Source organism: Limulus polyphemus, unplaced genomic scaffold (genome assembly GCF_000517525.1).
Source record: "Limulus polyphemus unplaced genomic scaffold, Limulus_polyphemus-2.1.2 Scaffold131, whole genome shotgun sequence".
NCBI classification, from domain to species: Eukaryota; Metazoa; Arthropoda; class Merostomata; order Xiphosura; family Limulidae; genus Limulus; species Limulus polyphemus.
Window position 1 is genome coordinate 332579 of NW_013665741.1, and position 14395 is coordinate 346973.

At 33.7% G+C, this 14395-nt stretch overlaps 1 protein-coding gene across 3 annotated transcripts in view; it reads left to right on the top strand.

Annotated features, from left to right (window-relative positions):
* LOC106473603 (protein SON-like) overlaps positions 1 to 14395 on the top strand; it is a 141517-nt gene that overhangs the window by 83719 nt on the left and 43403 nt on the right. The window contains exon 1 of one of the 3 annotated variants that reach the window (XM_022403007.1): positions 12098 to 12918. The exons of the other annotated variants lie outside the window; for them this stretch is intronic. Within the exon in view, the coding sequence (XP_022258715.1) occupies positions 12423 to 12918 (496 nt within the window). The 5' untranslated portion in view covers positions 12098 to 12422. Of the gene's footprint in view, positions 1 to 12097; positions 12919 to 14395 lie in introns of those variants that run through there. 3 annotated transcript variants of the gene reach the window in all.

Genomic DNA, 14395 nt, shown 5'->3' on the forward strand with positions numbered 1-14395 from the left:
GATTGACCGTCACATTATAACGCTCCCACGGCTGAAAGGGCGAGCATGTTTGGCGGGATGGGGATTCGAACCCGCGACCACGCTGGGCCTTTTTGTTAGTAGAGGGTTATAGGATTAATTCATTAATCAAAATTATGTTTGTTTGTTTTAGCGCATAGCTAAGCAGTATGCTGTTATCGTTCTTTTGACCACGGGTAATGTAGCCCTGGATTATAGTTGTTTAAGTCCATTCAGTTACCACTAACTCACTGGTTGGATTATACTGACTCTTTATTTTATCGTCGTCTATTGTGCTGCCATCTGTAAACCTATAACTTAATTCTAAGAATCACCAAGTTTTGAGGATGAATAATGTGACAGAAGACCGTTTGATTTGGCCTATCGAATTTACAGAACAATCTGTAAAGCTTATACACCCAGCACACAACAAATCGCCAGGGAATCAATCTACCAATATATAAGTAACGGAAAAATAAGCTTGGTGAAAGACAAAATGGATCTAACTAAGCTTCCAAATCTTAAGCCTAGCTTTCAAGTTCGAATTTTATTTGATTATTCAGTCAAATCTCCTACATACAAGTAGATTATCACAGCTTATAATTTTTTCTTATTAAGTCACCTATTATTCTCTTAAATTCCAGAGAAAACTAGTTTGTATCTTTAAGACTCCTTTTACAGTCAAAATTTACCAATCAAGGTAACATCCTTGTATCCCGCTTCTGCACGGTTTTAACAAACTTAGGTTTTTTTTTTTCCAATAGAGAGGCTTAATCAATCAAAGTAATCCAGGTATGACTTCAAAAAAATATTTTAAAAGGTAAAAATAATAACTTTCTTACTCTTAAATATACTTTTAATGAGTATAAGAATTCAATAAAATATAAATATTAACAGACCATCATAATTTCAGTCAGTAATCTCTAACAACAAAGAAGAAAAAAAAGATGATGGCTACGAGAGTAACCTTTAGGGAATTAGTTGACTGAATCCATTCCTTACTTACAAAAGAAGCTTATTCATACATCTTATTCTGAAGTTGATGAATTGGTTGATTAACATTAAATTTAGTTTTAAACAATATTTCATTTAATGTCTTTTCTTCGAGGTACTGCAGCTAGATTTCTTTGTTTGCTTGTGTTTAAACGCACAGCAACAAGGGGTTATGTGCGCTGTGCCCATCACGGATATCAAAACCTGATTCTTAGAGTTATAAGCTATCAATCTTAATGCTGAAACATTGAAGTGCATGCAGCTAGGTAAAGTTTGTTTGTTTGTTTTAGAGCTGTGTCCACTGCAGGGAATCGAACCTCGGATTTTAGCATTGTAAGTCCCTAGACTTATCGCTGTCCCACTGGAAGACACTGCGTGAAGAATTTCTAGAGCATGTGTTTGTTGGTTCACCATTGCATTGGATAGAGGTCTGCTAGCAGATGTATTAAGATTTCATTTTAATATGCCACACGTCAATCAACAGTGAGACAATATTTGAATTACCGGTATGGAACATTGCGTATAAAAACTAACTATCACGATATTGCCAATTTTAAAGCATTGGTTTTAAATCCGATTTCTTAGGAAGAAAAAATAGATCATCTTTTTTACTAAAACTAAAAAAAAGGTAATTTCTGAATGGGGGTTTTGCTACTGAATTCACTAACTTTTTCTTCATCAGACAGGTTTTTTTTAATGGCATGATTCACTAGTTTATGCTCCCAGGTGGCTCAGCGGTAAGTTTTAAGGATCATAACGATAGAAACCGGGTTTCGATACCTGTGGTTGCGACAGCACAGATAGTCCATAGTGTAACTTTGCACTTAGCTACAAACAGCCACTAGTTTATAAATTTAATCAATGACCAGAAGAAATAAAATCATCATTACGTCCAAAGTTAACATTTGAACCTATTGATGAATTAAACTGCGTTCCCTGTGACTTCGGGGTATAAATGACATTCTCAGAAAAGGGGAATCAGTAGGATCTTCCAACGTAGGTTGGCTGTTTTGAATCATTTAAAGATAATGTGATGAGAAATAAATGAGACAAGCTCTGTTGAAGTGCATGTTGCTGTTTATCACATTTTGACCTTACCTTCCTCATTACTAAGACACACGAGATGCTTGTTTGTTCGTTTATAGATAAGCGCAAAGCGTTGTAAGTCCGCAGACATACCGATGTGCCACTAGTGGGCGAAACACGAGAAACAACGTGCTTGTTTCAATAGGAAATATATAAGGGGTTTCTCCTTATGAGTAACTATAATAATTCAGCCAATAATAAACACAGAGGCTAATTTTTGTAAGTTATATTTTCTCCATTCCAGGTTTAAACTATTTATCTTTCGTAGGTCGAAAACGAGTTTTCCGTCTTAAAAGCCTAAACCGAATCTTTGAGTGTGTAATTTTATAAGTACAGCTGGTTCTTTGGTTTTATGATTATCTTTCAATACATACGTTAAAACAATGACAGTTATTTGCCTGACATCCTTATGCTTAAGATGTCAAAGAAAACAACTTAAATAAAAAAAAACGCATGTATATATAATCAGGATACATAGAAGATATGTAGCTCGTATTTCAAAATAGAATATCGTCTAACTAATCTTACAAAAGATAACGGATGGTATTTACTTCAATATAAGAGAATTTCCAAACTTTCTGAACATTAACACACATACATATATTTATATTGATGTATTTATATAGGAAACTATGAACTATGCTTACGAAAAAGTACTAAAAATCAGCCCACATTGGCACAGCGGTATGTCTGCGTACTTACAACGCTAGAAATCGGGTTTCGATACTCGTGGTGGGCAAAGCACAGATAGCCCATTGTGTAGCTTTGTGCTTAACTTAAAAAAAATCAACATTGTGTTCAATCATATTCACGTGTGGACTGTTCTGTTTGGTGTTATTTCATGGGAAAACAACTTGAGCAGACTTTCAAACCTGTCTTTTATTATTAAGCTTCTTTAAGCTCATTTATCAAAAGGAGAGATCTAGTCAGAGTTCGGGTTTTATATCTAACTTACGTACTTTCCCTGTTAATTAATGGTTTCATGGAAAGTGTACACTTAACGGATATGCTACTTTGTCTTATAATTTAAGAATTTCCATTTAATTTTTCTCTTTTTTCTTTATTTTGAGTCTTACTTATAATACTGCTGCCCTTTCCTTAACATGTTAACTATCTGTTTGCTCAGCGGTAATGTTCAGGGTTATAATGCTAAAATTTGTGATTCGATCCTCGCGACCGGAACAGCATAGATAGCCTCTTGTGTAGTTCCTAGGCTAAAACAAGCAGCACACTGTGCTATAATAATCAAATTATCTATTTCTGTTTATTATAAGCACATCAGAAATAAAATCTACTTTAACTACGGCCTTTCTTCACTTGTCAAATGACAATATGGGCAATTCTGTATAAATCTAGAAATTTGTAAAAGATTGCTTTATTAAGTCGGTAGCTATAAGACACATTTTTCTTTTATCTTTCCCCGCTCGCCAATTTCCTAATGAACAACGCGAACAATGCTCAATTTCCTTTTTGATTTAATGTCACGAATGCAAGAAAGAAATCATGAGAATACTAATGAATTAGACAATAACTTGTCAGAGCAACAAAGCCGGATTCTAACATCAACATGTCTCATATCAAGAGGATCTTCCGGAATCAATGTATTAAGAATTTTCTGACATCAAACATAAGTGCGTTGTTTTCTGTTCGGCTAATTCGCTCCTGTTGCTTTGTGTATAATTATCTCTAATCCCCACGTGAAACTGATCTATGTTTAAACACATACATGCGTTAGATTCGCTTCAGAGGAAATATTAAATGATTGTTCTCATAAATTATGAAAGGAAACACAAGTTTTGTGTTTTACGACATAGATGCAATTATATATATACATATGTATATTATACATAAGGTGATACCTACTTACACAGTTACAGTGTGTGTACAATCCTTTTTAATTGCGCAAAGAAAACAAACGGAATTTTTGATTCAACAAAAGGAGGCAGAATTCTCGCAGCATGACAACAGTTTTTCTCAGCCTTCATGTACACCAGAGGTTCCCAAACTGTGGTCTGCGACTCCCTGGGGGGTCCGGATAGTATTTAAAGGGGTCCGCAGTAATACATCAAATTTGTGAAATTACCATTTACTGAAAGATTAACGAAAATATAATGCTAAGACATTATATAACTAATTTAGTAATATATATATATATAAATCCCAACAAAATAAACAAGTAATAATTAAATTACTTCAACTGATAGGGATTCCAACTGAATACTGCATATTCAAGACAATATGTAAACAGCATGAAGATAAAATCTTTAGTATTACGTGTCCCGAACAATTAAGTTACAATAAGTCTTATTTACTATTATTGTATTAATATATCATCAGTAAATAAGTGCATATCGAAATAAATACCTTGAAATTACTAGACTAAAACTATTAACTTCTATGCTCGTGTAAAAAAAAAATCTAAGTTTTCTAAACGTACTGTTTTATTAGATTGTGTTTAGAACTTGAAACTGCTTTATCCTCTTTTTTATGTGTGTGTCTTGTCGTGAAAAAAATCCCTAAGCCTAACAGACAGATTAACAACAGTTACTCCTCGAACCTCAGTTTCTCAACAAAGTAGCCACTTAGCGTTAAGAGCGAAAACACGTTTGGGTAGGTTAACCCCCTCCCATCCCCGGAATTGCTCCCAGGGATATTCCAATCTGCGATTTTGGACCTTGTAAGTTGTATTGCCGATTTTACCTTGTTATTCTTGCTAACTTAACAAGTCTTTCTGTGACAACTCAATTTGCTAGCGTTCTCCACGAAATTCTAGCAACGTGTAAAACACTAAAACTAAAAGGCTCAGATTCTGTGTAAAGAAAAAATAAATAAAAAAGCGTTAAGCAAGTCACATTCTCCAATCATTCGAACTGTTCTTAGTATCACACAGAACGAGTTATCTAGTAAAACATTTCAGTTTTCATTTAAATTATATATATATATATACGTTTTACTGCAAGAATCATTGTTACATTTAGTCTGTTAGTCATTCGTTCTTGGATTCAATTTACTTGTACAAAGGTTGCTTAAAGTTGTGTTTGTAATGGTCTAAAATTAATACGCTGCTACAACAACAAAATAATTTATTCACAATAACACCTAGAAATAAATTCAACACAGTTCATAAACAAATGCCTGGCCAGGACTTCACAGCAATATGAAAAACAATTTATCATAAATATTAATAAATCGCCCCCAATGGCATAGCGGTATGTCTGCGGACTTATAACGCTAGAATCCGGGTTTCGATACCCGTGGTGGGCAGAGCACAGATAGCCCATTGTGTAACTTTGTGCTTAATTACAAATAAACAAATTAATAAATCAACAATGACAGAATCATGAAAAAGAACTAGAAAAACGAACAACAACAACAACAAAAATACAGCAAATACAATATTCCAACAATACCTTTCAGTACTTCTTTGCTATATATAACAGTATCTGTACATCACCGCTAGGGAAGCTGGTGTCACTTTAATCATACACACATATATTTACTTAAAATACAAATGATTATGTAGAAGGGAAGTTAGGTTTTTCATGCAATTAAAAATTCATAGATAAAGTAAACTATAGAAACAAATAATAAATGAATGTTAAACACAACCATAATAATAAAAAAATAGAATTGGCTATCTCACATAATCATTACCTTAGAAATAAGTTTATCTAGTTCCATGGAAATGTTTAAGATTAAGACATGCGCGCAAACGTTTATGACTAACAGACAGACAGGCAGTTTAATACGTTTTGCTCTCTTCTTGCTGTAGTTTAGTTTTCAAAATACTATATTACTTTGAACTGCTATTCATGCAAAAGCAAACCTCCAGGTCAGGACGACAGAAGTCGTTCTAACGTAAAAATTATTGTTATTTTTTGGGGTTGGATTGATTAGAATTATGTTCTTCAGTTCTCTAAAATTCGTATAACAAATATTAAAAAAAATGTGTGCCTAGATATATGTGTACATTTATCTCTTATATAAAAGATGGCGCCAGGATGCAATGGTTTATTCAACTTGGAAACAAAATATACAGCACTTCAACGTTTGACATATTGACTTCTGTCACGTATGTCCGTTTTTTTTAGGCTGGGAACAGCAAAGGTTTATTGTCATTCAGTCGAGATATTTCTAAATAATTCTAATTTAAAATCATGTGTCTAATTTAATAAATACATAATCTAAACATCCTATTTACAGTATAGTTACTTTAAATTAAGTTTGTTATTTTCAGTTGTCCAATAATATAAAATGAACATTACTTAGTATTTTGTGTATTGAACCAACTGGTATCCTATTAAGAAATGAATTAGGTTTTTTGCTGGTTATGCTATTCTTGGATTATTCTACAAATACGAATTTCCACTTAAGAACTCAAAGCTCAAACTTTTGACAAGAAAAATAAAATGAGTTACAAGCATGAGGCATTACAAGCATGATTATTTGGAGGGTTCTTTAACAAGTAGCGACAAACACGCTACATTTATTGACAATTATTGGAAACATATTTGCTATACATAGTTTGTTTTGTTTCTCATTAAATGATATTTAAACAACCACAACTTCCACTAAATTGCAATATTTGGTATGGAAATATGAGAGTCCGTTGCGCAACTGATAAAAATCAACTTTGATATTTATTTGACTTTTGTATGCTGCTGTCCCTAATTTTGAACTATTGACCCATGGAAGGTAATCATTCAGTAGCACCCTACCACCCACCATCTAAGTTAAAGAATTGACTGTCACTCTTATAATGCATCCACGGTTTAAAGTGCAGGGAATATTTGATGGTATCGCACGAATTCAAATCCGGCTTGCCAATTCCTAAATCCAGAGCTCTACCACAGATCGTGCCCTCTATAAATTAGAATTTTTTCTGCCTACTATTATACACCAAAAATGCCCCCCAGTACCACAGTGGCGTGCATGTCTGCGGACTTTTAACGCTAAAAACCAGGTTTCGATACCCGTGGTGGGCAGAGCACAGATAGCCCGTTGTGTAGTTTTGTGCTTAACTACAAACAAACAAACAATAACATAATTATTTATTGTGTCCTCTACATTTTATAAAATTAAATCTCGGTAGTTTTTAATATTTTTATGGATTAAAAGAAAATGTGTTTTTTATGAGTATTGTTTAACGTGTTATAATTTAACAATATATAATATGCTAATAAAACAATAATTACTGTACATTTTTTACGCTTGTACAAAGAAGATGAAAAAATTCCACTCCCTTCCTTCAAATTGAGAGTATTCCGAAGAATTACTTGTTTTCTTCCTCGAATTTCGACAAGTCCTTTTTTTTCTATTTTTTTGCTCATTCTTGTAAACTGTGATACCGTTATTGTTCAAACAATAATAATTAGATTATTAATGCTCCATATCTTAAAGTATATCTTATAGAAATGAGTCCGTGCCTCCAGAATGAAATTTGTTTATGTGGTTGTTGAATTTCGCGAAACGTTGTACTACGGCTTTTTTCATTATGTGATGATAGAGTATAGTTAAGAGGCACCCACCGCCAACCCTTGGCCTTCTCTTATCCGAGCAAAGAGTGAGATTTGACTGTCATTCTTATAGCGCAACACGACCCTAAAGTGAGGAGCAACAACTGGATGTGAGCCACGAATTTTTGGATTCACAATTTGGGCAGGCTAAGTACTAGGCTACTCCCAGCCCTACAGTAACATAGCAATAATTTACATTGTGAGGAATGAAAAATGCAGATTGAGTTTAGAAACATCAACATCAGAAGATACTATTATTCTAATAAACAAAAATAACTATCTTAGTTTAAATTCAGTGTAATAACACATCAAATAACCTCTTGTAAAATCTAATTTCTAACTTTTACAACACTTTGATATTTTTAGCAATTAATGAATATGCAGTTGTGTTCTAAGTAAAAAATCAGCAGCGCAATTATTGATAAAAGTAATACAAGTATTTTACGAATAAAGTTAACGATAGAGGCGCTGTTTTCATTTGATTCAGTAAATGTCTTACAAAAAAATTGTCAAAAGTGGGTTATTTTCAACGTTTCGAATATCATCATATTGGTATGAAATATCATAAAGCCTAGTTAATATGTTTCAATCTGATGTTTAGTGTAGCAGTTAATTTTAACAAGACTTTTTACGTTTTCAAGTGTTCATTTCACGATCACCGGAATTGAAAATATGCTATTGCTCACTGAATCCTAAGCGTGAATTCCTTTGTAAGTCACGTTTTTATGGGAAGGTATCTTAGTATGTGTGATATATTTTCTTATTTCTTGTCGAGGTGACAAGATTTTCTCTCTAAGAAGGTTCAAGGGTGATTACCAACTTCTAAAGAATGTAAATTAAGCCCCCCCCCTCTCTTTTTGACATCCCAGGAATTTCTGGTAATGATTCAATGTTTTTCATATATTTTAACACTTTCAATTTTATAACTGCAGGCCAATAATAATAGAAAACGAGACTATTTTCTATAGCGTAGATAAAATATCACCCAAACCCTACATAGTTAATTACGCCGTCAAAACAGTAGATGTAGAGAAACATAATAAACAAAATTGTTTTTTCTTCTGGAAATAGTATATTCTAATGGCGCTAGATGGCAACACCTTTCTATGATATCTTACAACAAACCGTATCAGTCGATAGCGAATCTTGTGAAAATGAAGATCGTTTAACTATATATAACATTCAATGTTTTCGTTTCTCTAGACATTGAAATGTAAACACTGCACCAAAATCAGCTTTCTTCATCTGAGGAACAAGTTTAAATATATTTTATTAGTCAAAACCCAAATTTTTCAGCCTGTAAGCTTTCGTTAGACATACGACTTTAATCAAGGTTAATTAATGCTATATAAATCATGTAGGACAAATATCCACCAACAACAATGCACATTTAATAATTGTTGCTAGAAGTTATATTATGACTTTATGATGATTGTGATTGAAAGCAGTGGCCTCGAGAGACATTGTTTGCGTCTTAACCCAAGAGACTGCTCACATAAAATATTAGAACAATAATGTTTGTGCTTCTATATTCTTTACTATCCAACTTGCTTTAGGTTTTAATGTATTATATAGATGCGAGTAATAAACTAGCATGTAAACATTCTTAATCTTTATTTGTTAAACGCTAAAGAACCCTCGTGGATGTTCGTGTTTAAATTTAATGATAATACTTAATTATTTCATGCCATTATAGATCAGGGCTGGGTGTGGCCTATTGATTGTCCTAGCGAGCTGTTAATATGAGTGTATAGAACTTGCTTCTCATTGCCGCAAAATCGCGTTCCGCCATTTGGGGTTATGGATGATGGTCGAATCTTATTCGTTTAGATTATCCGAAGCATTGACGGTGGGTGTTTTTGACCAACTGCCTTCCCTTTAGTATATTAGGTCAAATTGTGGACGAATAGTGCAGATAGTCCTTGAGTAGCAAAGATCCGGAACAAACAACGACAGATCATCTACTGTTAAACGTCAAGGAAGGTAAAAATACGAGTTTCGGGTTCTGCTGCACAATGTCCTAGACTTGTCAACCTGAGACTTGCGTGTCATTATAGGCTACCTTCTTTAAAATGGTTTCGGTTTCTGCTGCACAATGCCCTAGACTTGTCAACCTGAGACTTGCGTGTCATTATAGCCTACCTTCTATTAAAAATGGTTTCGGGTTCTGCTTCACAATGTCCTAGACTTGTCAACCTGAGATTTGCGTGTCATTATAGACTACCTTCTATTAAAAATGGTGTCGGGTTCTGCTGCACAATGCCCTAGACTTGTCAACCTGAGACTTGCGTGTCATTATAGACTACCTTCTATTAAAAATGGTTTCGGGTTCTGCTTCACAATGTCCTAGACTTGTCAACCTGAGACTTGCGTGTCATTATAGACTACCTTCTATTAAAAATGGTGTCGGGTTCTGCTTCACAATGCCGTAGACTTGTCAACCTGAGACTTGCGTGTCATTATAGCCTACCTTCTATTAAAAATGGCGTGATGATAGAAAATATATTACCTTCCTTGTTGTCAGCCTATGGGAATACTAAACGACCTTTTTATCTATCTGTAATGTTCATTCTCGGCCATTAGTGGTCGTGTTAAGTTAGATTTTTATTATTCCTCTTCCACAACAACTGTAAAGCGTTGCTTTTGTTGCCCAATCTTGCTTTAAAGCTTTTGTTAAGTTGTTTACATGTTGTGCGATGTCTGCCTTTGAAGAACGGGCGGAATAACAACTATTGTTTATTTATATTTCTGGGTATTTCGGCGTCTCTCTCGTATTGTCGAAGATGTACAGTCACACGATGATAACCAGTACTTCTCTTAATCATTATGTTGTCTGCCAGCTAATTCCTCTTGATGTAGTAGATGTACGTCCTCTTGATGTAGTGGAGTTAACGTACCTGCATGTATCTCTCTAAACAAAGATAACACATATATACAGATTTTAATTTTCTTAAGCCTACAAAAAGAACATTTGTCATGATTTAACCAGAGCAGTTGCTTCGGTGCACACAGAGCAATCACAAAATATGTTACAAAATTCTAATTAATGTTTCCAGCAAACATATCTCACCCAGTAACAAGAATGATGAAAAAATATTTTCAAGATCATCACATTATGCACTAAAGTAATTTACATCGATTTTAATTTGTCCTTAGAACTTAAAGAATTTAAATCTCATCGTCGTTTATGTCTCAAAGCATTCCTCGTATCTAAACCCTCATTGGATATTTTATGCATTCGATAAAAAAATTCCTTCACATTTATAGAAAAAAAACTATATATCAAATATTCAGATAAGGACAACACTTGTGTAAGTTTTAACAGAGATGTATTAAAGAAATAAAACCAACGTTTAACAGTACACAATAATGATGATGATGCAGTAAGACATCGAAACACGTAGAGTGTATGAGACTATTCACAGTCTCACAGTATTTTATTTTATCTCTATACAGTGAATATTATTAAGTAAAACAATTAATTATTGTATTTTAAATATTTATATTATGTACTATTAAACTGGCATTATTTATTTAATACTTCTTTGCATATATCAAATAACTGAAATACGTAATCTCCTCGTCTAGGGATAGGTTCGAGGTGCAGTATTTTTCTTTATTGTGTAGTGCTTATATAATGACTGAAATTAAAATTCAATACATGTGTATAGATGTTAAATAACTTTACTTATATAAACCGCTTCCAGTGGCTCTAGCGAAACGTTGCCAGCTTAAAGCAAACTTACACTCAACAGCAAAATCGATAGAAAATGATAACAACCAACAGAGAAAGCTCTAGAGGCCAGTTGCTCAAAATATAAAACAACAACAACAAAACAAAAAAAAAAACATTAGGGCAATAAATAACCAAAGTAAAAAAGATGAAAACAACTATGATATACAGTGAATATTCTATGAGACGGAAATACCCGCATAGATAGCGAAAACAATAATAATAAAACTAAAATCTGAGTTTTTAATTGGATGGAAATGCATCAGCACTGAGAACACAAAACGGGACAAACTCTGGAACACTGTTGCTGAATCTTTAAAAAATGTTTTATCTGAAGTACATTCCTTTCATGGAGTAGTTGATAAAGATTATAACTTACTAATGAGAATAAGAAAGTCTGCGGCACTGAAGCTGTGATTGGTCTTATCTGACAAATTTTGGAGGTTTATGTTTTAATTGTTCTTAAAATTATTTCTGCACAAACATATATATATATATATATGTGTGTGTGTATACGTCTTTAAATTCTGCTTTAAAACATGAAAATACATCGTATATTCAGGCTAACAGATCTGCTTGACAGGGCGTCGATGTCGCTTTCTGGAAGTAAAATACTTAGGAAGAGGAAATCGATGGTATCGAGCTGCAGACGATTACAGTTTCTTTCATGCCGTTGAGCACGTGCCCAGTCTCAGGACATCATCGGAGTCGACTCCACCACGAGGACCACGTAGCGTCTGATAACAAAACTCCAAACACTCAGAGGAAAGATGTTCAGTGGCAGCTTTAGCCAATTGGAGATCTTGCTCTGACTGACCAATGGTCTGTTTCATTTGTGTGTGTGTACTTAGAAAACGAATCAACGTAGTACAAGATAGAATATGTAAATGGTTTCAATACTTTAGTCTGCGCTTTTTTTTTCTGAATTTTGCTTCATTACTTATTATCAAACTGTCAGATAAAATAGTACAATAAATAGTTATGTAACCAGTGTATTATATAACGAGAAATAAAATTGTAAAATAGTAAATTAGTAAAATATATTTAGAACAACTCATCGCACATCTGTAAAATGACTTGTTTTGACCAATATAACGATGACCTATGAACAGAACTGCGACAGTAAGTCGTTAATCGACAGTTGGAATCTTGAGACTACAGTCGTACCGACCAATACCTTAAGAAGAGGCTTCAGAAGCCACAGTTCGTCCTGCCTAAAGAGTTCCAACGCTCACGGCAGTTTGGCCGGGCACGTTTGGCCAGAGATCCCATTGTCTCCAGTGGTTCTCGCACCTCGAGCGTGGGAAGGATCTGCCTCCTGCATTTATTTATCAACACCCGAACCTCACAAAGCTAGTTCAGAAGACCCTTCCAAATTAACTACCTATCAAATCAAAGTACCAAGAGTCAGCAACTCAGACCGTGTCTCTCAAATACACAGGAAAAATTCCAAGAAAAGAAAAAATGACGAAGGCCCCACCCTGTCTACCAAAACTAAGTGGATTATCATTGTCACGGCAACAACACTGATTTTGATGAGTATCTTGCTTGTAGGTGTTACTCTGCGCATGGCACCTGTAATTGACGAATTAGGTAAGCTCGAAAGCTTTTTTTATTTTATTCTGTTTAATTTACCTGAATTAAAAACAGAATATTGCAAGCTTAAGAGAGAGATATTTAAAGGTTTGAATAACTAACTTACAAAATTTAAGTTAGTTAAAATTGAACTGAAACTTCCCCGTAGAGTCTGTCCTGCGAAGAATAGTCTTACTAAAGACTGAACTAGGAAATAGGAAAACTAAATCTTTAAGTCTTTATTGTTAAAGAAGTACTCAAAGTAAGGAAGGAAACCAATGAAATAACGGATTCAACCATTCATGTGAAGTCAAAGTAGCGATTGAATATGATATTTTTGAAGTAATCCTGGACTTCAAAGATGTAAGTGTACAATACGACATTCATTGAGTTCTAATTATTTACAGGAGGAAATTTTAAAGAAAAATGTTATGTTTGTGAAATATGCAAGCTCACATTTTTATGAATATTCAGTACAGTAGGTCAGCGGTAAGGTTACGGTCTTAAACGCGAAAATCTGGGGTTCTATTCTCCCTGGAGAACAGAGTGCAGATAGCCTACTGTGTAGCTTTGCACTAATAAAACAATAAAACTGCCACACCGATGCATCTGGGGGTTTATTATTGTTGTCATAATGTTATGAAAAACAATAAAAGACCTATGATTATTTCAACTTTTTGTACCCAGTTTACAGCAGTTGACTAGTTTTGGTTAAAGAATCAGAATGCTGGAAAGAAGTCGTACAACAGTACAAATAAAGCACTATTAACATTCGGTGCTGTTTGAAGAAATAGTTTTTCAACTGCTGCAGAATATTTATTTGGAGGGGAGTATTGTTTACTATTAATAAATTTACACTGTTTGAAGGAATAAGTTTTCGATCGATACAAAATGTTTATTTGGGGGGGGAGTATTGTTTACTATTAGTGAATTTATACTATTTGAAGGAATAATTTTTCGATCGATACAGAATGTTTATTTGGGGGGGTATTGTTTACTATTAATAAATTTATACTGTTTGAAGGAATAGTTTTTCGATCGATACAGAATGATTATTTGGGGGGAGTATTGTTTACTATTAATAAACTTATACTGTTTGAAAGAATAATTTTTCGATCAATACAGAATGTTTATTTGGAGGGGGGATATTGTTTACTATTAATAAAGTTATACTGTTGATGGAATAATTTTTCGATCGATACAGAATGTTTATTTGGGGGGAGTATTGTTTACTATTAATAAATTTAGACTGTTTGAAGGAATAGTTTTACGATCGATACAGAATGTTTATTTGGGGGGAGTATTGTTTACTATTAATAAATTTAAACAGTTTGAAGGAATAGTTTTTCGATCCATACAGAATGTTTATTTGGGGGGGAGTATTGTTTACTATTAATAAATTTATACTGTTTATACGGTACAGAGTGTTTATTTGGAGGGGGGGAGTATTGTTTACTATTAATAAATTTATACTGTTTGAAGGAATAATTTTTCT